General features: G+C 37.9%; 1 protein-coding gene and 1 long non-coding RNA gene across 3 annotated transcripts in view; one reads left to right on the plus strand and one right to left on the minus strand.

Annotated features, from left to right (window-relative positions):
• LOC110854388 (sestrin-1) overlaps nt 1-24076 on the plus strand; it is a 99129-nt gene that overhangs the window by 65739 nt on the left and 9314 nt on the right. For both annotated transcript variants that reach the window (XM_022102820.2, XM_022102819.2), the window contains one exon: nt 17987-18205. In XM_022102820.2, the coding sequence (XP_021958512.1) occupies nt 17987-18205 (219 nt within the window). The remainder of the gene's footprint in view (nt 1-17986; nt 18206-24076) is intronic.
• Nucleotides 10305-12054, minus strand: LOC118436631. Its single transcript, XR_004835604.1, has 3 exons — nt 11616-12054; nt 11451-11505; nt 10305-11378 (listed from the first exon to the last, which is right to left on the minus strand). It is a non-coding gene; the product is annotated as an uncharacterized LOC118436631 (long non-coding RNA).

Here is a 24076-nt window from a genome sequence, read left to right on the forward strand (position 1 = left end):
ATGGCAATTTGCAAGCAAATATAGGAATTAAATTATAGAAATGCAGTTTTTCCTTGATAGATATATATACTTCTCTTCTTTGTTTTGATTCTTGTTTTTTTATCCTTTTTCTCTTCTCTTGGAGTGGTTTGGTTTGGTTTGGTTTTGCGAGTTTTGTATAATAAGAGAAGAATCCAATTGAGAAACTGGAGTCATAAATTAGTTAGGTGTCAGTGTCAACTCGTAGGTTTTGAGAGACTGAGTACAATGAAGGGCTCCCAGTGGATGCTCTCAGATTTTTGAGGAAATTAGTGTCAATCGAGCACAAATTTAATTAGGATAAAATTTGCGAAAGACACGATCTCCCAATGAGTATGTTTGCATCCGAAGAGGAGAAAACGGGAAGTAAATTTGAAAAGTGTGTAATTTATCGACTTTAAGGCTCGTTTTCTCCTCTTGGGATGCAAATATCTCAGCCAAACGTCCCCATTGGGAGATCGTATCTCTTGCAAATTCCATCTTAATTAAATTTGTGATCGATTGACACTGCTAAAAAAATCAGAGAGCATCCGCTGGGACACCTCCATTCTTAGTTTCGATAGCTTGTATATTTTTTTCAAACTAGAAAATTCCGGTTAATTTTTTATTTACAAACTACATATTTCACAAAATCGTACAAAATTACACTATTTCTTTTACCATCATGGCTTAATGAGGATACACATTTTAACTACACCATGAAGAAAAAAATGTTTGTCAGGCATCCCTCCTTCACCACCTCGTTCGTAACGTATCGTATTTATATCATCGCAGGATGACGGGAAATTATAGAAATGAGAACAAATCTGATCACCTCACTATCACATTATCTCACTCACTCGGCTTTTGTGCAGGGATAAGATTTCACAATCTATTGTAACTGCATGCCTTGCTTTGATAGTTGCTATCCAATTTAGTCCACAATTTAGCTTAGTCCCTGCTAAAAGTCAAGAGTGCATTGATCTGGGGAATAATTGCACACTGCAGTTCGTGGCGATGGCATAGTAGATACTTGCTAAATAGGATTTGGATTATAGCAGTGACCGCGGAAGCTGTGGGGGACATTAAAATTGTAGGATAGGGAACTGAGGGGTTTATATAAGATGGGGAGATGATGGGGACATCGAACAACCGTGGGGACATTGTCCCTCTGTCCTTCCGCGGCCACTAGGTCGTGTACGTACATTTGAGTAGCCTGAATTCCCCCAGAGGCCGCGGAAGCCGTGGGGACATCTGGGGACATTAAAATTGTAGGATAGGGGTTGAGGGAAAGGTTTATACAACATGGGTAAATGATGAGGACATCGAATAATCATGAGGACATTGTCCCCCTGTCCTTCCGCGGCCACTGCCTACAAGTAACAGCGTGCCAGTGGTTGTGTTTGTGAATAGTGCTTATTTATTGGTATCACACCACCGAGAACAAGTCCCTTTTGCTACATATTTCCATTATCATGTGGTTGGCGAGCGAGTCGTGGTAGTGGAAATCCGTTATGCATGGTTTACTTGCTATTTGTTGGAAATAATTACAATGTTCACAAAGAGTAATCATTATAATTAGAGTTGTGCATGTCTCAGCGCAACAAAGGATTCAAAAGGCTGTCAATAAATGGCTCAAAAGTGCACTAACCTATGAAGGCAATGCCAAAAAAAAGCATCGTGCTGTACAGGACAGCAGCAGGTCACTGCAAAACACATTTACCTAAGGTCACATCCGCCTAAATTTAATGGTGGTTCTGCACAATGCAGAATTTTTGCAATCGAACGAATGGCAAAATAGTTGGCAATGCATTTCTCGCAATTTGCAATCGTATGAAATTGTGTGTAGGAAAATCTCCAAAATTGCACTTGAAACAGGAAAAAATACGGGTTGCATGCAGATAATTTATACTTCCTTGAAAAATAAATTCTTTTGCAATAACAATAATTACAAAAATGCATCGCAAATTTCACTCTTCTTAAGTATTTTTATGGTTTCCAAACGGTTTGAAATTTCCAAGTCACTTTTCAGACTGCGTTTCCGTTCTAAATAATTGTACAGACATGGATGAAAGTTTTGTGGAGTGGAGAGTGTCACGAATTAAATTATTATTTAAGGTCATGACATGGCGAGACGGAAAATGCCGGTGTACAGTGAACAAAATTAACAATACCACTGCAGAAAAATTATTTGTTGATTGTTGTAAATTAAACGATGCATTTGATACTTTACTGATTGCATTGTTCTTCCCCTCGTAATTTGAGACGTTAACAGATAATCATTCCTTCTTTCCTTGGCTAAATAGTCGTCGTCGTTTATAAAATCGTTAAATTAACCATAATTAAATTTATATAGATTTTCCTCCTTGATAAAAACTGACAGCTTGAAAGGCTCATTTTATTTATTATATATTCTGAATATTATTAATGATTATTGAATAATTGGCATTAAAACTGGGAGGAAGTTAGTCGGTTCAACTCGTTTTTTACATAGTAAAACAAACAATGGCCGCGGAAGCCGGGGGGACATTAACATTGTAATTAGGATGGAGGAGGGACGGGTTTATATAAGATGGGGAGATGATGCCGACATCGAACAACCATGGGGACATTGCCCCTCTGTCCCCCCAATTCCGCGGCCACTGGTAACTGTAGAAGTGACCCGGATTCGAATAAAATTATAGAAGGAACTGGATTATCTTTTATAACAGATGGAATAGCACCGTATTTTTTTTAAAAAGGCGTTACTTACAAAGTTCATTGAATCCTTACTTACTTAATTCGGACCTCTTAAATTTCCCCTTCTAAAATTGCTTTGTTGTTGTTAAATAAAATGTGCCCATTTACGAACCAACGTAGCTTGCATTGCATGGATCAATTTCATTCTTTCAGCTTCTCATTTGTCATTCAGTGCAATTTTCGGTTTGCGACGAGTGGAGGCGGAGGAAGGTACTCGTATGTTATTTTATTTGAGGGTTAAAAATAATTGCAAGTAATTGTTGTTGTTGTTGAGCTCGTGAAGGTAAATGGGAATGAATTGAAGGAACGGAATATATGTAGCTAAATGTGCATAGCTTTCATCATTTACTGTCAACTCCTGTCCTGTCGTGATGACGGTATATAAATTAAAAATAAGGAAACGGAACGGAGTCCTTCGTATAGTTCGTTCCTCTTTTGACATTCGACAACAATGCCCATGCACAAATCAATCAAGTGTTTCGTAGTTTAAAAACAATTTAATGATTGGCTAAAAGCACAGATAAGTTACACACACTTATGTATGATAACCCTACTTTTGTAATGTATATGTAGCCTGAATTGCACATTAATTTCTGGCGCAAAGCGAATATCTCTTAACATTGATGACGAATTATGGCTTTTGTTTTGTTCTTCACTCGTTATTTATTTGCAACTCAAACGGATGCATCATCGTAACGTAATAATCATGGCTCAAAATACATTTGATGGACGGCCAAGCAACGAAGCATACACACATTCGCGAATAATTCTCTCTTTGATGTAAAAGGAATTATGAGCGTATGTACATTGAATATTCAAACAATGAAAAGTTACTGACATACAATATCTGCATGTGATCCAGTGGCCGCGGAAGCTGTGGGGACATCTGGGGACATTGCCATTGTAGGATGGGGGGAGGGACGGGTTTATATAAGATGGGCAGATGATACCGACATCGAACAACCGTGGGGACATTGTCCGCGGTCAATGTGTACATAATAAATAAATGGTTTTGTTATTACTGCAATAATAAAATATGTATGAACTCATATGATCTGAACCAATTTTAAATATGTATTGTTGCATCCACGTTAAATCTACCGTTAATGCCCATTATCTAGAGGTTTTAGCCGTCATTACCCTTCACAGTTTAACATAATTCTTGCACTTTATTACACCAGTTAAATTTAATGATGTAATGCATAATAATTTATATAAAGTTGTGTTATATACGCCAAACAACAAAAATCCCGACTGGCCATCATTTCGCAGTTTCTTCTCTGGACTGGACTTTTATGTGTAGAAAAATGATATAATTTTTTCAAAAATGACCAATCCGAAGCCTGCTTAATAAGAACTCATCTCTCGTAAAAGCAATGCAATGCACTTTGAGGGTAAAACATTCAACCTGAAAATGCAGTCAGTCAACTGCACGGCCAGTTCTCTGCTCTCTGAACGAACATAACATCCGATCGGACAGGTTTTTAAGTTAACACATATTTAACCCTGCCCGATGTCCTCATCCTACCCACCCTTGTTTTTTATTACTACTACATATTTACAATTTGATGGAGGAAATGAAAACAAAATGAAAAATAAAAGTTTAAATATGCAGCGTTAGAATGGTGTATAGGTAGGTATGCAATTGATGTAGAGGAAGGGTTTCGTTTCTTGCGGGTTTGCTATGCATTTCTTGCAGTGGAAAGGAAGAAATGCGAGAAATGAGAGGTGCAAGAAACTGGGAGAAAGTGCAAAAAATGGGCGCAATCTGGCCACGCGCCGTATAGCGGCGGGAAGGAGTTTCGTGCGCCTCGCATTTCTTGCAGGTTAAAATATTTACCTGCACTTTCTTGTGATTATTTATTATCTTTCAAAATTCTAAAAAAAATTTGGAATTAGATAAACAAAATCTGCATAGTAATTTAGCATTAACAAAATCACTCTATTTTTTGAAATGACGTCGAAATATCTCAAAATTCTAAAAATCTTACAATTCACAAAACGAAACAATTATATATATAATTCTAAAATTATGCAAATGCGTCGTACTAAAAAACCCTGCCAGAAACCACTTTCTCCCGTTATTTCTTGCACGTGGTTACTTTTCACCCGAAACACTGCGTAGAGCGAAGTTGTTCTGTTACGTGGTGAGAAATTGATTTGCCTCCTGCATTTAATTTGACGAGATAATTATACTATTTTGATATTTGCGTGAGTGCTGTGATTTTATATCACGCGAGCAAACAATACAATTGTGCTGATCGTTATATAAATGTTCGTAAGTAACGCGATTGTTCTATAATTTCATAAATAGTTGACTTGACGAGGAGGAGGAGATTTGAGGGGAAGAAGCGCTTGTAAAATTGGATGAATCATCCAAATTTAAATAATTTGTCGTTACATAAGACCCACTTCGACCACTTATTTGGACGATGATGATGATGACGGGGTTATCTATTTTTGAGTTAGGAAAATAAATTGCTAGTCCATTAAACTTGATTAGCTTCCGATAAGATGCCGACCGGCCGGTTAATTTCTGTATTTTTTTTCAGTCCGTTAAAAAAATGACATGATTGCTACATTGTTAACAAAAAATGAGTTTTATTTTGAGCACACAGCGTTTCACCAGTGGCCGCGGAAGCCGTGGGGACATCTGGGGACATTAACATTGCAGGATAGGGGAGGAAGGGGTTTATAAAGCATGGGCAGATTATGGGGACATGATGTCCCGGACATCGTATAACTGTGAGGACATTGTCCCTCTGTCCCCACGAACGCTTCCGCGGCCACTGCGTTTCACTCCTAGCCAAGTTTAGCAAAATAACATTGACGAACCCCAACTGGAACGAATGACACTTTTGACATTGGGCTTTTAACGCCAAGTCGCCTTTTTGGTGTATTAACGTCACTCAAAAGCTCAGATTTCGTCAGACCCCGCAGAGCGCTAGATATCTCCCTGACCGACTGACTGTCTACGTATGGCAGAAATAAATAAAACCTGAACTACTAAAGTAAATAGTGGGTTGTGCATTAAGCTAAAGAAAAGAAGATGAGGAAAATTGGTTGCTCGTGGACATTAAGCTGACGAAGGGAAAAAGTTGCAAACATTGGGATGAAAATTGATGCCGAGAAGTGACTGCTGAGCAGGACCTTGGATGAGATCGGACAAGGTTAAGTTTGAGTGGTTTGGGATGTTTAATTTAATGAAATTCGGTCGTTATCCATCCAATCCACCAAAAACTATTTACGAGAGAAGCTCACAGTTCCACGACACAAATTAAAAGTTATAAGTACCATCAGGCAAGGCATGTAATGAAATTGTGAAGAGAAACACCATTATCCTGACCTTATTAAAGCTGTTGCATGCATCTTGTTTGTCGTCCATGCATCATATTGTGTCGTCTTGGTCACATGTATATTCCGTGACCGCGGAAGGGTGGGGACAGAGGGACAATGTCCCCACGGTTATTCGATGTCGGCATCATCTCCCCATCTTATGCAAACCCAGCCCTCCCCATCTCACAATATTAATGTCCCCAGATGTCCCCACGGCTTCCGCGGCCACTGTGTACGGCAGCCGAAAATCAGACCGGCTGGAGAAAGCATTTTCATTAAATCCTTCTTCACCAAACTACATACTCAACCAAAGTCTTGCATAGAATTGTGATCCTTTTTCTGGTTAGAAAAAACCTCCATAAATGCTTCTTTCGTTTCCTGGACTGGTACTTGAGCTTTTTTGTGTGTAGTAATTCGATTAAAAATACTTTTCATTCCTCATCACTCGGATAATTGGATTTTCTCCTTTTTCCGAATTGCAACGTCTTCTTCTTATCTTTGTGAAGGATGTCAATGGAGGATTTATGTATGTATAGTCTTGCCTCGAGGATTAATGCAGCTTCAGAGAGTGAATGTCTCGTTCTCCTTTTCTGAGAATCTGAGCGTGTGTTGTCGTCCTATTCCATTTGCAGAAAAGATAAGTTTTCCAATGGAAAAATTCCCTCTAATCAAACCTTCTTTTTGCTCCAAAAAAGCTGCCAGATTAAATTTTATAAATGAATTTGATCATCAACTTTTGCCTGCCACAAATGTCTTCAAATATTTTATATGAGAAAGGTCACTGAAACACTTTTTTTTATAACACGGCTCTTGCAAACCAGTGGCCGCGGAAGCTGTGGGGACATCGGGGGACATTAGCATTGTAGGATGGGGGGAGGGAGGGGTTTATATAACATGGGGAGATGATGCGGACATCGAACAACCGTTGGGACATTGTCCCTCTGTTCCGCGGCCACTGATAAACCAGTGCAGCACTGTATCATAACCATAATTAGATTAGGATACCTACATATTCAGTTACATCGTCAATCGTCGTCTCCTTCTTTTGAATAAACTGTTATCACTTACATTACATTTTCATGGCCGAGTTGACCCAGATTTCGTTTCTAAATCTGAATCAAATCCAACATGTATGTCATCTTGTCCATAATTCTTCCGAAATTTGTGTAATGTAATGTTTCGTCTCTGTCAATTGCTTGACAAAAATACTCACAAGGTGACTAGCGTAACTTACCACGACTAACCATCCCCAGTTATCTATGATAAGTACGGGTTATCTATTTTGCAAAAAAAACGGGGAATAAATTATACATTAACTTGGCTCGGAATACACGTATCATTTATGCAAATCTCTGTATGTATACACAGTGCCTCTAAAAATGTAAATCTGTTACAATGACCCATGTTGACTCTTCTAGGCTACAATTTGTCTTTGCAAATCTTACGGTTCATTTCACTATCTGCTATCTATCGGATCAGAAAACCGAGTGGGAGGAAGCAAGGATCGTAATCTCGTCGTCCTAATTTTAACCCGGTTTTACTTTTATTTGACTATTCTATTTACTACTACTGTTCGAAAACGATGTTGTCGCTTGACGATGGCGCCTTGGCTGCCTTCTGCGTGACTGAGTTATTTTGTTTACTCCTTATTTTCGAACACATACATACATATTAGTTCAATGGTACTTATCTATTTACCTTCTGGGAACGATCCACATACACATCGTCTGTGAAATGTGAGGGCATTAATTAATCGTCTAGAACACAGAACAGACTACTTTCGCCTTCAGTGGCCGCGGAAGCTGTGGGGACATTAACATTGTAGGATGGGGGGAGGGAGGGGTTTATATAAGATGGGGAGATGATGCGGACATCGAACAACCGTGGGGACATTGTCCCTCTGTCCACACACACGCTTCCGCGGCCACTGGTCGTCTTTTATTCGTACATATTTATCCCTGAAAATAGGAACTTTTTTGATCAACAACGAAAATATTGAGATGAAAAGAATCACTGGGATAAGGTTTTCTGTCTGAGATTGTCGTCACTTCAGTATCATCGTTCTCGTCTACGAATAAGCAGTGCTTATCTACATATGCATTTCTATTTTTATTTCAAACTTAACTCTTGGCTTGGACCCATTATCGAAAAAATACACATGTACATAGATTCGAAACCTTCAAAAAAAGTGGAAAGTTATTGCCAGTCAGAAATTTACTTGACAGCTGAGGCAATTCGAATCCACGTTTACTCCATTAGCAAGGAATAAATGGATGTTTCATGAGTATTTATGAATTTTTCATGCAACTGGCTGCATAAAAACGCAAAGATTTATAACACCGAGTTTAATAAGGAATATGCTAAAATTGTCGTCAGTCATAAAACCGAACGAACCGAGATTCGGTTTTTTCATCTTCACGACCAAATGTGACCCTGAATCACAGACGTAATGAATCGCTGTGAAAGGTTGTAAACCTTAATGTCACTTTTTTAACCTCAGACCCAGACATTGGATTGGATTCAAAGTACGATTTAATGAATAGATGAATGTCTAATGTACTCCAAGCTAATCAGATTTTGGCAGGAGTACCTACATGTGGACTAAAATTACCTACTTGCGTAATTAAATTATGAAGTGATATATAGACCGCAGACTGCAGCAGGGGCCGCGGAAGGGTGTGGGGACAGAGGGGCAATGTCCCCACGGTTGTTCGATGTCCGCATTATCTCCCCATCTTATATAAACCCCTCCCTCTCCTTATCCTGCAATGTTAATGTCCCCACGGCTTCCGCGGCCACTGCAGAGTTGAGCTTCTTCTGATAGGTTATTAAATTTTCATGGAATAAATGCCCAAAAAACATGAACCATTGCTGATGTTGCATACTTCCGGTGGACCAGATTTATTTTTTGTTGATTCGTTAATAATTGTTTCATTCACGGATTCACTTGATTCTTTCTTCTTCCTTCTAATCGCGTTAGACGTGCATCTTTTTTGGTTAAAAAATAAAATAAAGTTGTTTACGGTTTAACCCATGACATGCATGTACATCCTTTGAATGTTATTGTGAGAAAATCGTGCATGAATTTAAGTAAGACGTACAAACAACCAGTGAGTAATACTTAGAACGGAGGTTTCCCAGCGTATGCTCTTCGATTTTTAAAAAAAGCTAGTGTCAATCGATGACAAATTTGATTGGGATGAAATTTGCGAAAGACACGATCTCCCAATGGGCACGTTTGGCAGAGATATTTGCATCGGAAGAGGAGAAAACGCGCAGAAAAGTCAACAAAATTTACATTTTCCAAATTTACTGTTCGTTCTCTCCTCTTCGGATGCAAATATCTCTGCCAAACGTGCCCATTGGGAGATCGTGTCTTTCGCAAATTTCATCCCAATTAAATTTGTCATCGTTTGACACTAGTTTGCTCAAAATCTGATAACATCCTCTGAAAGACCTTCATTGTTAGCCATGTGGTAAACCAAAAAGTCCGAAATCCACCAACCAACTGTACGTCTAAAAAGTTTATTTTGCAGAAAGGAAAACACCGTATTACATCCACGCTTGTTAGATTCTTCCCCTTTACAATTCAGCTTCGGAAAGAATGGTCTGTGATGCTGGTAGTCGCAGTTAGTTCGATGTTCGTTAGTTTCGATGAAAACATGTTTTTCATTTCTTTTTTCGCTTAATAATGGCTGCAGGAATAAGTTATCGTACACACGGTCCATTTTATAATACGACGAGCTACACACATAAATGATGGCTGTAAAGGTGAAATAAAATACAAAGTAGTAACGAGACAGCTACTGCTTGCTTGCTTAAACATAAATATAAATATGATACACATGAGCAGGCAGATAGGTACTTATCCTCCTTTTAGATACTCACACAAACACAACTCCTTGCAACATTTTAATCGTGCCATGAGCATAATAAATACAGCTGCACTTTGCTAATTAAAATGAAGATTCCATTCTCACATATGATAAAATATGCATGAAATGCATGCAGTTTCTTCATTACTTATCAAAACAATCTCATCATAATAATATTCAGTGCAAGCAAGCGAGCAGTGACCGCGGAAGCCGTGGGGACATCTGGGGACATTAGTATTGTAGGATAGGGAAGGGAGGGGTTTATATAAGATGGGGAGATGATGCCGACATCGAACAACCGTGGGGACATTTTCCCCCTGTCCTTCCGCGGCCACTGGACTGCAAGCAAGCAAAAGTGGAATTATTATATGCATCACATTTGGTTTAATTATAAGGTTGCAGTTTTGTTTAGCGTGGTCGTGTCAGAATTTTGACGTGTTTTTCTCCCATTCTCTTCTCTCTTGTTTTTCTCTAATGTCACGTCAAACCAGACCAGCTAATTTATCTGTTTTTCTGTTTTTCTTATTGTTGTGAATGGTGGTGTGGCAAAGGTTTTATGGAATTGTTGACTTCGCTCCTTGCCGTGGTACAGGAATTAAATGGCGATTTTGATAAGATAAGATTAGCTTTGGCTTAGCTCTGTGCCACGAGTGAATGAAGTAAACAAGGACACTGCGAAAAAATATGTATGTATAAATCGGTAAAAAGTTTCTGAAAGTTTCCATCCATGTGTATTCCATATTTCTTTCTGTAGAATAAGATGTCGCGATGTTAATTAGGAGATTACAATAATATAATCCACAAACAGGGAAAAGACCCAGTAAATATTATTGAGAAAGTAACATCCAAGTACATACAGTACATAAAGGTTATCTGTAGAGGTTATCTTTTTTTTGACTGACTGAACAGTTCCCTGATAAGTACATAATAACAATCATTTCCCAGAAATTAATCACAACAAGTGCAAAATACTTGCACCTGCATCATTGCATATGCAACTTGAGATTTTATCATGGTGGGTCTGTTCTTGATAAGAACTGGGCAAATTACGTATGCCAATCCGTGGGCGACTTTCTCTCTCCAATTATAAATTCAGGAGGCACACATCCGACGACCATACATAAATATGTAAATAAATGTTGGCTTGAAATGAGGAACTGCTTATCAATAATTGGACTTTAGAACGATACATACATAAGGATTTTCAAAACTTTATGATTTATTAATTTGACACGATTTACCGATTTGGAAATGTTTTAACCTTTCAAAAGTAGGCTTTATTTAATTAATTATCTATGTCTTAAAAACCAATATATTGATTGACCGAGTAAAGGTCGCATACATTACATTAATCAAATAATCACCATTGTCTGTCCATGCATAAGTCGGTCCATGACGCCTTAAAATATTTTTTAAAATGTTTTTTACCCCCTGTAAAAATTTTTTTCAAAATTTTTTCTGCCTTCCATTTACTCAAACTTTTTTTATGCAAGAATCACTTACCTTCGTTCAATCGCATAGATAACCTGTGTCTGCCCATAAGTCGGTCCAATGACACCTTAAAATATTTTTTGAAGTTTTTTACCCTCTGCAAAACTTTTTCAAAATTTTTTCTGGCTTCCATTTACTCAATTTTTTTACGGTTTCTTTTTTCAAGGAATCACTTACCTTCGTCCAATCGCATATAACCTGCTTGGTCTTAAAGTTTAGAAAAATACACAAGTTTCAAAACATCCACGTCATGCACTCTAAATGACAAATGCTTTTATCTACAGCATGTGTTATTTCAACTTCAAGAACCATCATTTTTTTCCTCCCTTTCTTTAACCCAACATCACGTCACATTTAAGATTGCGTTGTGCAGATAGATGTATAAAAAAATTAAAACCTTTTGTCAATGACATGAACATTTGTATACCAAGTACGATGTACGAAGGCGAAAAAGCGAAGGAAAGGATTAAAGAGAGGAGAATAAGAATGATGATAGATTGCATTTTAGTTTGATATTTTGCTCACTTTATTTTTTATTTAGGCTGCAATTTGGTTACTTACTTAAGCCCCAATTCTTGTACAGTGGCCGCGGAAGGATAGAGGGACAATGTCCCCACGGTTGTTTGATATCCGTATCATCTGCCCATCTTATTCAAACCCCTACCTCCCCCCATCCTACAATTTTAATGTCCCCAAATGTCCTCACGGCTTCCGCGGCCACTGGGAGAATTCAGGCTACTCAAATGTATGCACATGATGCAGTGGCCGCGGAAGAGTGAGGACAGAGGGACAATGTCCCCACAGTTATTCTATGTCCGCATCGTCTCCCAATCTTATACAAACCCCTCCCTCCCCCATTCTACAATTTCAATGTCCCCTTATGTCCCCACCCCTTCCGCGGCCACTGTTTTTCTATGCAGAATTTTATGTACGTACGTATCCTTGCCTTGCTACTGCGGTTTTATTAATGGTTTCATTTGTGGCTGGCTGGATGGGATGCGTGATTGGGATTTAAATTGTCAAAAATGAAATGAAGTAAATACAATTGAGGTTTTCGTCCTGACTGATGACTTGCCCGATGCAAATTACAATTGGGAAATAAATTGTCGCAAATTGGAATAATTATGGTTGATTATGTGCCATTGCTGCATCCACGACGAGCCCAATCCATCCATCCAATCCATCTATCTATTCATTAAGGTTGATATTATTGACAGGAAAGAATTAGACATGATTGCAGCATACGTATACATAAATATTTTATGCTGTGTACACCGTATTTATAGTTGTGTGACAGTTCGCGAATTTAAATTCAGAATGGAATTTTTGCACGAAATTGGCATGTGCAGAAAATGTCTATTTTTCTACAATCAAGAACAAATTGTAGCTTGCAAAAATTAAAACTGAACGATTTTCTGCAGTCATACTGTATCAAGAACAAATTGTAGTTTGCAAATTGTACCTTGCAAAAATAAAAACTGACGATTTTTGAACTTGACTTGGATAAACATCCATTTTTTGCCTGAATGATTACAATATTGACGAAATAATCAGTCACTCAACTTCTGAATGGATTGAGGGATATTGACCCGGAATTTGAGCCTTTTTTTGCTACCAATGATACCTTTTAAAATCATGAATCAACCTGCAACTTCTTCTTGTTCTTCTTTAAACATGATTTTTGTTAAGCTACTACTCATCTCATCTCATCTCTGCAATGATAACTGTATTCACCAATTTTGCACAAACCTCTTACATCAACAATCAAATCAATTTAAACGGGCGGAGAGTTTGTTAGTTTTATGTTAGCAAAAGTAAGTAATTGTTTTCATAATGGAAGAAGAAAACATGTTTCCCCCTTTAAATTCACAGTTTAGTTTAAATTGTTTTTAGACAGAACATACATGATTTGCTTGTTTAAGCTAAATTTAAAAAAGTTTGGGTTGTACAGAGTTTACTTTTAAGCCACCAAGCAGCAATGTTATTGCTTGGAGGGCATGGAGGATAATGACTTTGTTTACAATTTCCTCCCCTGATATATTGATATTGGCCTCTTTTTCGTCATCATTAGCAGGTTTCGAAGCACGAAAACATGTCATATTCCATCAACTCTCATATTTATGAGGGAACCAACGAACGAACGTGTGTCATTTACCTCAAAGTAAGTAAATTGATTCGGATTCCTCCGGTTTGGAACACCTTCCACCAGAAGCAGAACAGTAATGTAATGTAATTAGATAAATATGAAATGGAACTTTGTCTCTAATTAGATCCTCGACCTGGTTATTGGCTCGTGCATGTGCTTATAAAATCCAGCATGAAATCGTAATTGGTGCAAAAAAAAAACGCATTAAAATAAAATATGTGCCGTGGCGTCCTTATTATTCGTCACCTTCCTGTGTACATAATTTGACACCGTTTCATCTTCAAAGAAAAGAAAGCTGACACCAAGTTCAAGCCGAGAATGTGATAATAAATCGGCGGCGCCACGCTGTCGACCAAGTCCGAAATGCATAGTTTTAGACGAGAATAAAAAACATTGTACCTCGTCATCACTCAGTTATCAGGAAAAGGTTTGGTCAGCCCATGATATAACATGTACCTAAGGTACATGTTATCATCTACTAAATATTTCATACTTATGAATAAAAGCAATTAACCAAGAATTGCATCGCTTCGCAATTCTGTTTCATGCAAGTCGCATCTCTCATCTCTTATGATGAATTCACTTGGTCAAACATTTAACACTTGTGTGTCGCATCATCATTAAATATTATATTATGAGAAGAAGGGAAGCCTTATAAAAATCAGGCATATGATGATACTCTCTCATTCTGACTTAATATTTGCTCACTGCTGCGACTGCCTCTCAGTTTGGGATGCGGTTTGGTTGTACAGTACAGTATCTATTTATCTGTACTTCTACTGTACATACATACACAGTGGCCGCGGAAGCCGTGGGGACATCTGGGGACATGAACATTGTAGGATGGGGGGAGGGATGGGTTTGTATAAGATGGGCAGATGATGCGGACGTCGAATAACAGTGGGGCTATTGTCCCTCTTCCGCGGCCACTGTACATACACACATCTCGAGCATGCTGACTACTATTGCATGCCGTAGGAGCATGGTCAGTGCGTGAAATGAGAATCAAATGTTGTTTAGTAAGTAATTCCTGTACCGCTCAGCTCACCACACAATAAATAAATTGTTATTCAAAGTGGGTGGTAGGTGGTCAAAAATATAAATAAGATGAACTTATTCCCATCTGCGCACGGCTGACCATCAGTGGCCGCGGAAGCCGTGGGGACATGTGGGGACATAACATTGAAGGAGGGGTTTATGTAACATGAGGAGATCATGGGGACATCAAATAACCGTGGGGACATTGTCCCTCTGTCCGCCACCCTTCCGCGGCCACGGCTGACCACCACAGCACCAAAAGTGTCTTCTAATTCAAAGAAATCTTCACGTTCGTTCACAATGAAGGAGAAATCCTTGCGTTTTAACAACTTTTGTTTGTTTAAGCAGACGACTTAATGTCTACGTAATTTTGCAGGAAGGATGCAATTTTAATTTGCTTGTTGAAACTGCCACGTTGTTGTCGCCTTAAGAAAACATTGCCTTTTCATTCCTTCTTTATTATCTTTATTATGTATTATACTCACTCACTCTTTAATGGGCAGAAGGATGGCGAAGGATGAAAATTAAAAGCTGAGAGATGTGACGAGGATTAGGTCGCTGTATTATTTATATCGTCGGGAGGAAGGATGTTGGATTGAATTATTTTATGGTTTTATAAAATGGAGGACAAGTCAAAAAGTAAGTTTGTGTATCGTTCGTTACACTGTTAAAAATGTGGGAGAATCAGATATACATTATATTAATTTGGTAATAACTTCTTACCGGATTGGTAACAGTTTGTTTCTCAGTGGTAAATTTTGCATTACCACAACATTATTGTAGGGTAATGCCGGTCATTACCGGTAGAGTCATACAAGCAGTAATGATTTAATACCAGTTTTCTTTTCTAAGAGTGCACATATCCACAAAAAATTGCTAATTATTTGCAGGGTGTTTCCTTAATAAGATGCAATTTGTATGGATTATGACACGGTTTAAATAAATATGCTTACTTACAACCAGTCGCCGCGGAAATGTGGGGACAGAGGGACAATGTCTCCATCATCTCCCCATCTTATGCAAACCCCTCCCTCCCCCATTCTACAGTGTTAATGTCCCCACACCTTCCGCGGCCCCTGTCGCAGTCATACCTTCCACTCCACTCCACTCCACCCACCTCCACCACTAAAAATTGAATATTTATTTACACGTGCAGGCAGGAAAGGAAAGGTGTAAACCATTCTATTTTTGAATCCGTCCTCCGTCATTATACAGTCCAGAAGAAACTTATTTGCATAGAATGAATTGCAATATTATTTGTTTTTCAATGCAGCTTTGAAATTAAAACGAGTTCACTTTACTTTACTTTACATTCATTTGATGCTAATGTGTGACTGCTAATTTTTATTTTAGTCCACTCATCATGAGTTGTGAGACCTCAAGCTTTTTTCTCTTGTGAATGAGTCTTTCGCACAATGGCTAATTGCAATTTCAAGCAAATATAGCACAATATGTGTGTATGCATTACGTAATGAGACGATAGAATAATAAAAAGCACGGATAATAAGATACGGTTGATGGTCACTAAATAAAGTAAATGAAATGACATTGCAACGGAAGAATATAAGTCATCAGGACGCACGGCGATGATCTGACTGTGACAAAAATGAAGGTTGTTTGTGTATACCGCATTATTTGCAGATTTTTAATGTATAGTTAGTTATGTTTACTATAGTAAAACGCGTTATTTTTTTAATATATGGCGTCCCAGAGGGCGGATATGTATTTACAAAAAATCGCCAAAATATTTACGAAATAAAAATAAAGTTTTAGCAAAATTTTTACTTTGCTCTGTATTTTTTGTGGTCGAATTTCTTTTAGCAATACAATTTCGCCTTAGATAGTTTAAATATTTACACAATATATGTATTTTTGAAAAATATTTACGTATTTTTCAAAAATATATGTGTGAAAGTCTAGAAATATGTAACAATATTTGAAAATATTTTGAAGTTTTTCTGATCTATTCGAGTTACGGAACACACCCACAAAGTTTTACTTTCCATCGTCAATAAATGAAAAATTTGAAAAAATACATATCCACCCTCTGTTTATCATATTCAATTGTGCAAATTCCACTACTGTTTGCTATCAATACATGAATGAAATTCGAGTGATGTTGGTGTGAAATGTCATAAAAGTTATTATTTGCTTGAGTTCTTCTTTCAATTTTAGAAGGATTAAACACGGCCAAGTTTTTGCACGCATTAAGAACAATAGAAATTTCCAAGAGCAGTCAGTCAGTCAGTAGGAAAAGATGTCTCTGTTTTATTAGATCAGCGATCAGCTTGCCGTCAGTTTCGGTATTTTGCAATTTTGACAGGGGAAAAAATTAAACCATTTTGGATGGATAGATGGATAATGTGCACGGCAAGAAGAGAACAGCGAATCAATTGCAAATTGCAGTTGTCACGAACATCACAAATTTTGATTTTATAAGAGTAGGCTCACAAACAACGGCATGAAATGAAATGAAATTTAGCCATAGGATGGGATGCCTATGTAATTGCAAAAACTTATAAAAAATGTAATGTAACGCACTCTTTGCCTGCCTGAGTTTAAAATCTGAGCTGAAACTAAATATTTTTTCATCATGACCAAACAACGACGAAGACCTAATCAACAATAACTTGGTTGGACTTCGTGGATGACAAATTGTCCATACTTTTACTTACTCCCTCCCCCTCTTAATTCGATGGTGGCCTATTTAAAGTAGACTTTTAGTTCGTATATAGCTAAATATTTACTACTTATTTAAGCTCATTTCATGTGTACTACATACTACGAATAGGAAAGTTTCACAGTAATTTCTTGATGAAGTTGAAGAAATGTTGGCAAATACATATTTCTATGATTAATGAGCCGTTTCGAAATCGCGAAATTAATCTTGAAAGATTTTCTTGAGATACATACACACGTGATAATATTTTTTGTCATCGTCGTATCACTGCAACTTATTATTTGTCATTGTAAAATAAGAACATGAAGCAATACTAAGAAATTCTTAGTAAAAATTGGTACATACATCTTTAAAAAAAATAGAATGTAACTACGAATTTATTGGAGTATGCAAACATAAAAAAACTCAGATTTAGAGCAGGATCTTAAATCTCAAGCTATGTATCTATTTTATGAAAGTACGATTTATTTAATCCCGGCTTAAAAAAAGTTATAGATTTATTGCTAAAGAAAATCTTCCTTTCGCGAAAAATAAATTAGATTTTGTCCCTGTCACTCAAATTGCGAATCTTGTTTTGCATTTTCGAATTGAAATAGTCTCAAATTGTGAATCTTGTTTTCGAATTGAAATAGTTGTTTGTTACCAGCACATAAATTAATTTACTTGTTTTTTCTCTCTCTCTAGGCCGCTGCCAGATACCAATGCAGCTACTTAATGGAATTACAGAAACGAGAATTCCTCTATCAAGGCGGAGATCCCAAGTGGTTGCGCGGATTGGAATCTGCACCAGCGAAATTGTTAGCGCTTTACCAAATCAACAAGATCATGGCGCACCGCCCTTGGGTCCTGAAGAAAGAGGATTTTCTCCATCTCACCAAAAAGGCTGGGTGGTCATTGTCTGAAGTAAGCTTGAATTCTCCCAGTGGCCGCGGAAGCTGTGGGGCGTGGGGACATTAACACTGTAGGATGGGGGGAGGGAGGGGTTTATATAACATGGGGAGATGATGTGAACATTGAATAACCCTGGGGACATTGTCCCTCTGTCTCCACCCTCTTCCGCGGCCACTGATTTCTGCGATCGTGTTCAGTTCAGTATTGTCCTGCGTTCTTTCGATGTGACACGATTGAAATTTTGTTTTACTGCATTTTTATTATGCTCATTCCTTGTGCTGCACTTTATTGCAATGGGTTGATCTACATTTTACAATTCACATAACTCAATGCAGCAGCAGCAGCCTCGCCTCTGTTCAATTCAGTTGTCAATTATTTTATGGTCTAATGAAAACTAAATAATTGAATTTAAGAAAGTCGTCAAACCAGCAGAAAGTCGAAATCTACATAAAATTGTAGTTTTGATCATTCAACGAAAGCAATTGACATTAAATTAAATTATTTGGATCGACCAATTCAACAGCTGCGGAACGTAATGGGAATGTGAAATCTATTAATGGTTATGTATATGAGACAGTGGCCGCGGAAGCTGTGGGGACATTAATATTGTAGGATAGGGGAGGCAGGGGTTTATATAACATGGGGAGATGATGCGGACCTCGACGAACCGTAGGGACATTGTCCCTCTGTCCTTCCGCGGCCACTGATACGAGACCCTTAATTACTGAGCTTGTTCTTCTGGATTAAAAAAATCTGAACCAGTAATTTTGTTCCATTTTTCTTAAGTAATACCAATCACAGGGCTCAATCTGACGTTAAAAATAATGCCTCGTTTCAGTCCCAGGCCATGAAATGCATTATTTATCTCGCTCTTTTTAACTTGATTTGCTTCATCACTGTAAAAATAACCTTGTCAATAGATCAAGCCCTATAGTGTCGCCCATTCTATTGTATTCTGCACATCACGACAACCACTGACTGCCTGCAATTTAGTTGCATTGCTCATTATTATTATAAAGATTTATTAGACATCATCATCTCCACCAGTGATCCTTAATCGGTGATAAAAGCCGAGAAATAAACTGATATCAAAGGAATCCAGGTCCACGTGGGTCATAAAAAGCCGCTTTAATCTTTTATATCACGATTTGCACGCTCACTCACTCGCAGAGATCATCCGCAACAGCTTATGTGCGTAGAGGGCCAATAAACATTAAAACTTGAAAGTGTCATAGGTTTTTCATGGCTTTGTTTTCTCGCGTGGACTTTTATAGCTTTGTTTTTCTCATAGAATATAAAGAATAGGTTTTTGTCCATGAAATGAAATGAATTTTCAGGCTGGAAATATCTATCGGTGGGGGAGTGAGTGAAGACTGCATAAATAGGTTTTTTTTAAACCCATATAGTAAAAACTGCATAAAAACAAAGAAGCAATTATTTACCCCACTGACACTGCTGTGGCAAATCTGCTAATAATAAATGTACCAAGCCAAGCCACGAGGAGAAGAAAAGAAATGTTTGTTTACGACGAGGACCACCTCCCTCCCTCGCACACCTCTTTTCTGGTACCAAACACTTTTTTGTCACCTATTTATAAATGCAGATCATTCATGACAAGCCCCTGAAATAGGAAATATAATGAGCAAAATAAAATAAGGTGGGATCGACAACAAATTTTATTTGTGTGGTTCATGCATCGATTTTTCTTACCTGTGGGGACATTAGCATTGTAGGATCGGGGGAGGGAGGGGTTTGTATAAGATGGGGAGATGATGCGGACATCGATCAACCGTGGGGACATTGTCCTTCTTTTGTCCCCACACTTCCGAGGCCCCTGTTGATCACAGAAACTTTCGAGAACAGAGAGGAAGAAGGAAAGTGTAAAATCTTCATCATAACTGCGCGATCCTTGCGCATTACATACATATTATTTCCAATCGTGAATATATCTGTTGTTTTCACCATTTGCGAATTGCCGAGATGATAATTATCTTTGTCTCTCTTTCGAGTGATGCAGCAGATGTGGTTAGTTCTGGTTTTGTAGAATCAAGGTTAAACCCATGGAATTAGATATACTAAACTATATTCAACCTTAAGTGCTTTCTGCAGCTAATACTGCATTATTATTATACGCGTCATCGCTAACATTACATACATACAGGGAAAAACATGCCATTTTCATTTTTACAAGTTTGTCTCTACACACACATACTACTGGCTCACTTAATGACAATTATGTGGTTTGGTTTAAGCTCCGTATATTTGTGGCAGTGCGTATTTTTTGTCCCGATTTCTTAAAGATGTTGCCTTTGCATTTACATGAATCAGTGAAAACTAGAAAGGTGGTTAAAGTCGAGAAAACGTCATTTTTTTTGCCTCCACACCACACACAAACTTAATTTTGTATTTTATTTTATGAAACCCTTGCCTTCCATTTTTATGACTTGTGCTCGACTGAAGAAAGGAGTAAAATAAAACGAGTCATTACCGTTGTCTTCCGTTCTGTGTGTTTCGTCTCGTTTCGTTTTATAGTAGCGAATAAGAGATGTAATATAATAATATTGTTTTCGTGATGTGGTAAGGTTTTAGGACAAAATAGGATTCTTTTCTCTCAAAGATTTGAATAGGATTTTTTGTGGGGATCTTTTTATCGCAAAATTTGGTTAGAATCTGATAAGGTTTTGTGATGTGCGTTGCGTGCTGGTTGAGGCAGTTACCGTGGAAGCCGTGTGGGGACATCGGGGGGCATTAACATTGTAGGATGGGGGAGGGACGGGTTTGTATAAGATGGGGAGCTGATGCGGACATTGAATAACCGTGGGGACATTGTCCACATGCTTCCGCGGGCACTGGACTGCGGAGTGAGTGCGTATGCATAAAGACGAGACGCGCAGTGGATTTAATGAAATGACACAATAAATTTCAAACTTTAGTGGTTCGTGAAAAATAAGGAAATCAAATCATTTTAGTGCAAGTTGGTTCATTTAGTTTACCCAAATTTAGCTATGTGCATACATACATACATACACTTAATAATATTACTACATTACATTTACTTATTTACTAGCACAGCACGATTTACTACTAACTACTCGTAATTCCACTGCACAATGTACAGGTCAAACTTACAACCACATCAACAACCGTGTTTTGTGTATAGAATTGTGCATACGTATTTACGTAGAGCTGAACTAATAATTAGCTGTCTTCATAAATAACTGAGAAATCACCTCATGCATCTCTCCTCGCTGTGTTCGATGATTGTGATTATTTGGTTCAAATGAGCAAACCAGAAGAAGATTCTTGCATTTATAACATGTGTACGTCCATGAATCCACTTTGTATTACCGTAACGCTTTTGGTTGAAGATCTGACCAGTGGCCGCGGAAGGAGGGACAATGTCCCCAAGTTTGTTCGATGTCCGTATCATCTCCCCATGTTATATAAACCCCTCCCTCCCCCTATCCTACAATGTTAATGTCCCCACAGCTTCCGCGGCCACTGGTTGGTTGGTTGGCTGAAGATCTGACTAGTTTTGTACGTACGTATCTATCTTGATTTGACCAAACAACTGCAAAAAAATGAAAATTATGAACAAGCCGAGCAATGAATGTCAGGGTCATCGCAGCAATTTCTTCTCAATCTTGAAGGGAACGAGTCAAGTACCAAAAACGTAATCTTGTCTGTTCGTATAGCACGTCACGCTGGTAATCAAAATGTTGTAAAAAATCATCATAATTCATGTAATCGTGAAGAAAGGAAGTGCGTACAGAACAATAATCAGCATGAACATCTGCATGCATAAGTTCAATCGATTGGTAGAAAATTAAATGAAATTGAAAGTTGTGTGCAAATTTGGTTAATCCAAATTATAGGGTGAGACAAGTACCTAAGTTGATGAAAATGTTGGAAAAATGTTAATTGCTGTAGTAGTCGCAGGGTTTCGTTTCTTGTTACATTTCTTGCACTGTAAAGGAAAAAAACGGGAGAAATGCGAGGTGCAAGAAACTGGGAGGAAGTGCAAGAAATATGCGCCATCCAGCCACGCGCGGTATAAAGTATTTATCGCGGCGGGGCGCAGTTTCTCGCGCCTTGCATTTCTCCCAGGTCAATATTTACCTGCAAGAAACCACTTTCTCCCCGTCATTTCTTGCACGTGGTTACTTATTTGAACGCTAAACACTGTTACTTCGTTCGTAATAATAATGTCTCATTTTTTCACTAACCAACCCAACCAACTGCTTCAATTCAATGAGACTCCTCAATAACATACATAGTTCTTCATCTTAACCCACATTTTCCAGCAATTACTTTTGCAGACATAAAAATGTTTCTTTAGAGTTATGTACTCCAACCAAGCTGGAGTGGTACACGTCCCAAAGTCATAAAATATTCGCAAGACTGAGTTCCTTGAGGAAAGGAGGATTCAATTTTTCATCCATCATTCGTACATATCTATCCTAGTGCAACTTTGCTATTAGAGCTCATCACTAATTCATAAGGAGGCAGGCAGCAGAGCAGAAACTTAGCCGGAGAACGGCGAGAGATCAGATGCAGAAAGAAATAAGTTGCTAAAATACAGCAAGTGGCGTTTATTGTTCGCCATGTACGAAAAGAATCGGCCATCTCATCTCATCCTTAATAAGAATGAAACATCTTAAAGGTGAAGCTACATGGGGATTGTTTTCCAAAAAAAGTGACAAAAAATGGCCATACACACCTTACCTCGCGAGGTGAGGAAGGTTGGCAGAATCCATATCAAAAACAGGTCGTGGTATGCATGGTAAAAATCACGGATTGAAACATTCACATCTTTGGTGAAGAAGGAAGAATAGGAATGAATTCATGGATGAATAAAACTGCACATATTGGATATACAGATTGTTTTCATACTACCTTTCCACCCTCTGTTTTTTTTCATAGAAATTCATTCTGGACTTGACTGGACGGCAAAAGCCAGTTGCTTTGCTAATCATGATTTATGTATTTTCACCCGTGCTGCAGATATCTGTTGCTGTACAGGACAGACATCTATAAATTTAAATATTTTGAATGACACTGCATCTCCGAATGCCTTTTGTTAGCGATGTACATAAAAAAATCTTCATCAATACATGGAAAGGGTTGTCTCATCTCATTCTTGTATATAATTCAATGGTTATGTTGTTCAGGTTTTTGGTAAAAGTTGAACGTGAACTCTTCTTAACTGTGGAGTTTGAAGATTTTTAGGTGGGTTTAGCGAGTTGCAAGGATTATACAGTATGTACATTGTATGTATGTACGTCACGGTATGTACAGTGCATATAACATGAAGATGCTTACCCTACCAACCTACTTTTTCAATCCTCCTCCTCCAGTACAAACTTTTTATTCCAAAGCCGCATAACATGTTTCGTTTCATATTATTATGTCAATTTATGTAAAACTTTGATGAGCCGTGTGCGCATCCTTGATTACATTTTATGTATTTCGCTTTACTCCAAGTTTTTGACTGCAATCCTATTTCGTTTCATGTAGGTATTTTAAAATCCATGTATTTTAGCTTGTTACGTGTAACATGAACTCTCAGCCATGACTATTTCTAATTGTATTAAATCGACTGCATACATTCATTTATTTCAAGTAATGCGAGTACAGTGATGTTGTTATTGTTTCTCGTGTTCTGTTCGTCGTTCAGTAAACTTTTAGATATTTATTCGAGTGTGCGGTCTCTCTGTCTGTACATTAAGTGGTGTTATGCAACTTGTTTATTCCAAGGCACAAAGTACGGCCGGAGAATATTTATGAGACAAAAATATACTCGCAGCATTGATTCCTCCATGCATGCATTTTTTGTGGCATGTGCAGTAAATACGGAGGAACGAAGGTGAAATATTTCAGAGA

The sequence above is a fragment of the Folsomia candida genome, unplaced genomic scaffold (assembly GCF_002217175.1).
Source record: "Folsomia candida strain VU population unplaced genomic scaffold, ASM221717v1 Fcan01_Sc009, whole genome shotgun sequence".
NCBI lineage: Eukaryota > Metazoa > Arthropoda > Collembola > Entomobryomorpha > Isotomidae > Folsomia > Folsomia candida.